The sequence below is a fragment of the Colobus angolensis genome, unplaced genomic scaffold (assembly GCF_000951035.1).
Source record: "Colobus angolensis palliatus isolate OR3802 unplaced genomic scaffold, Cang.pa_1.0 Scaffold267, whole genome shotgun sequence".
Classification (NCBI taxonomy): Eukaryota; Metazoa; Chordata; class Mammalia; order Primates; family Cercopithecidae; genus Colobus; species Colobus angolensis.
The window spans coordinates 702236-704962 of NW_012115899.1; the positions used below are offsets into that span (position 1 = coordinate 702236).

Consider the following 2727-nt stretch of genomic DNA (forward strand, 5'->3'; position numbering starts at 1 on the left):
TTACAACAGTGCCTGGCACATGATAAACGCCATGTGAGTATTATCTATCATTTTAATGTCATTACTCTTCCTGTACGCACACAAAAGGAATAGACTGCCAGCCAGCACCTTCTGCTGGGAGCAAGTGAGAAGCAAGAACACGTGTGTTGCAGCCCTCCCTCTGCCTAGCCTCGCTGTGTGACTGAAGGGGGCATCACCCCCTTCTTTGGGTCTTTTGGGAGGATTGTGAACCCTCCCAATTCTAATACAGGTCAGAGAATAAAGTCTGTCCTGGAGTCAGTCATGCCTGTGGCAAAGCTCTCTTCTTCCTTTACTCTCCCCTGCTTAGAGACAACATCTTCACCTCAAGCCACGGCTCCAGAAGAAAGGCATCCAAAGTCATGGTGGTGCTCACCGATGGTGGCATATTCGAGGACCCCCTCGACCTTACGACAGTCATCAACTCCCCTAAAATGCATGGTGTGGAACGCTTTGCCATTGGGGTAAGAGCCAGGAGCCGGGAGGCACCTCCTGACCCCGCTCAGCCCGGGGTGGGGAGGAGCCGGGGTTGTCAATGGGGGCTTTTCTGTAAGCAGCTTATCCAGACCCTGTTCTATTCGCAAACACTCCCCTTCTCCCCGTGCCCTGTCATCCCAGAGAGGGCTCATTTCCCCATGGTGGTCACAGCTTACTGGCCAAACAGTGACGGGAGAGCCCGCAGGAAACACACCAAGGAAGGTTCCTGGAGGACCGTGGTGCGGAGCTGAGTCCTGCCAGACAAACGGGAGTAGCTGGCCTAGGGCTCAGGGGAGGCAGAGAGGGGCCCTGCAGGCAGAGGGAACGGGAGTAGCTGCTTAGGGCGCAGGGGAGGCAGAGAGGGGCCCTGCAGGCAGAGGGAACAGCATGTGCACAGGTGAGGAGGGGCTCGGTATGTTCAGGAGAACAGGTATACTTTGGTAAAACTGGAATTTTGCCCAGAGTGTGTGTACAACAGGGAGCAGGGAAAGGAGGAGAAAGAAAGAAAGGAGGCAGGTAATGGAGGGCCCCAGAGGCCAGGTGGAGGGGCTCAGCTCTCTCCCTGGGCCTGGGGAATCCTCGCGGCGCTGACTCACTGACCCAGGCCCCCTGTGCAGGTGGGAGAAGAATTTAAGAGTGCTAGGACTGAGAGGGAACTCAACCTGATCGCCTCAGACCCGGATGAGACCCACGCTTTCAAGGTGACTAACTACATGGCGCTGGATGGGCTGCTGAGCAAACTGCGCTACAACATCATCAGCATGGAAGGTGAGGGCTCCGGGACCCATGCCACCGCAGGAGACCCCAGCCTGTGCTCCAGCCCCGCCTCTGTCCCATCTTCATGTGGTTTCTCTGAGCAACTCCCATCATCTTTCTGAGCCTCACCTGTTCCATGTCTAAAAGGGCAATGGCCGGGTGTGGTGGCTCACGCCTGGAATCCCCAACACTTTGGGAGACAGAGGCGGGTGGATCACTTGAGGCCAGGAGTTCGAGACCCACCTGGGCAACATGGCGAAACCCTGTCTCTACTAAAACAAAAATTAGCTGGGGCCGGGTGTGGTGGCTCACGCCCGTAATCCCAACACTCTGGGAGGCCAAGGCTGGTGGATCACCTGAGGTCTGGAGTTCAAGACCAGCCTGGCCAACATGGTGAAATCCTGTTTCTACTAAAAATACAAAAAAATTTAGCCGGCCGTGGTGATGCATGGCTGTGATCCCAGCTACTCAGGAGCCTGAGGCAGAAGAATCGCTTGAACTTAGGAGGCGGAGGTGGCAGTGAGCCAAGATCGCCTCACTGCACTCCAGGATGGGTGACAGAGCAAGGCTCCGTCTCAAAAAAAACAATCAGCCTGGCGTGGTGGTGCATGACCTGTATTCCCAGCTACTTGGGAAGCTAAGGCAACAGGTCACTTGACCTTGGGCGGCGCAGGTTGCAGTGAGCTGATATTGAGCCACTGCACTCCAGCCTGAGCAACAGAGCAAGACAGTGTCTCAAAAAAAAAAAAAAGAAGAAGAAGAAGGCAACAATATCTCCAGCCTCCTTGCATCCCAGAATCTCCATGAAGTTCTGGTGAACTGAGCTGGTACTGGAGAAACAAGGGTGACTGGAGCATAGTCCCTTCTCCCAGGAGCTCCCAGACGAGGAAACTGAGGCCTAGAAAGAATGAACTGCCCAGATAGTAGTTGCTCAAGGAGAACCTGGGTCTCTACCTTCAACCGGGTGCTCTTCCTGTTACATCAATCATGGTTCCCTGAGGCCAAGCTGGACTGTCCCCTGACTCAATTTCTCCCTTCACCTCAGCCCACAGCAGTCTCACTGGGCTTCTTGGCTTGCAGGCACGGTTGGAGACGCCCTTCACTACCAGCTGGCACAGATCGGCTTCAGTGCTCAGATCCTGGATGAGGTACGTGGCTGACTCAGCACCAGGCAGGCTCGCCCACTGGGAAGGGGCCCAGGACACCTAGGATTCAGGGACTCCTGCCTCCCATCCAGGGCTCTGCTCTCCCTGTGATGAGTCCTCTAAAAGAGCCATTTTAGTTTACTTATTTATTTATTTTGAGATGGAGTCTTGCTGTGTCGCCCAGGCTGGAGTGCAGCGGTGTAATCTCGGTTCACTGCAACCTCCGCCTCCCAGGTTCAAGTGATTCTCCTGCCTCAGCCTCCAGTGTAGCTGGGATTACAGGCACGTGCCACCATGCCCGGCTAATTTTTGTATTTTTAGTAGAGACGGG

The 2727-nt window shown here is 55.0% G+C and overlaps 1 protein-coding gene across 1 annotated transcript in view; it reads left to right on the forward strand.

The window, feature by feature from the left end:
- Positions 1-2727, forward strand: part of ITGAE (integrin, alpha E (antigen CD103, human mucosal lymphocyte antigen 1; alpha polypeptide)) — a 92905-nt gene that overhangs the window by 38212 nt on the left and 51966 nt on the right. Inside the window, exons 9-11 of the mRNA XM_011947507.1 lie at positions 329-482; positions 1113-1263; positions 2332-2399. Of these exons, the coding sequence (XP_011802897.1) occupies positions 329-482; positions 1113-1263; positions 2332-2399 (373 nt within the window). The remainder of the gene's footprint in view (positions 1-328; positions 483-1112; positions 1264-2331; positions 2400-2727) is intronic.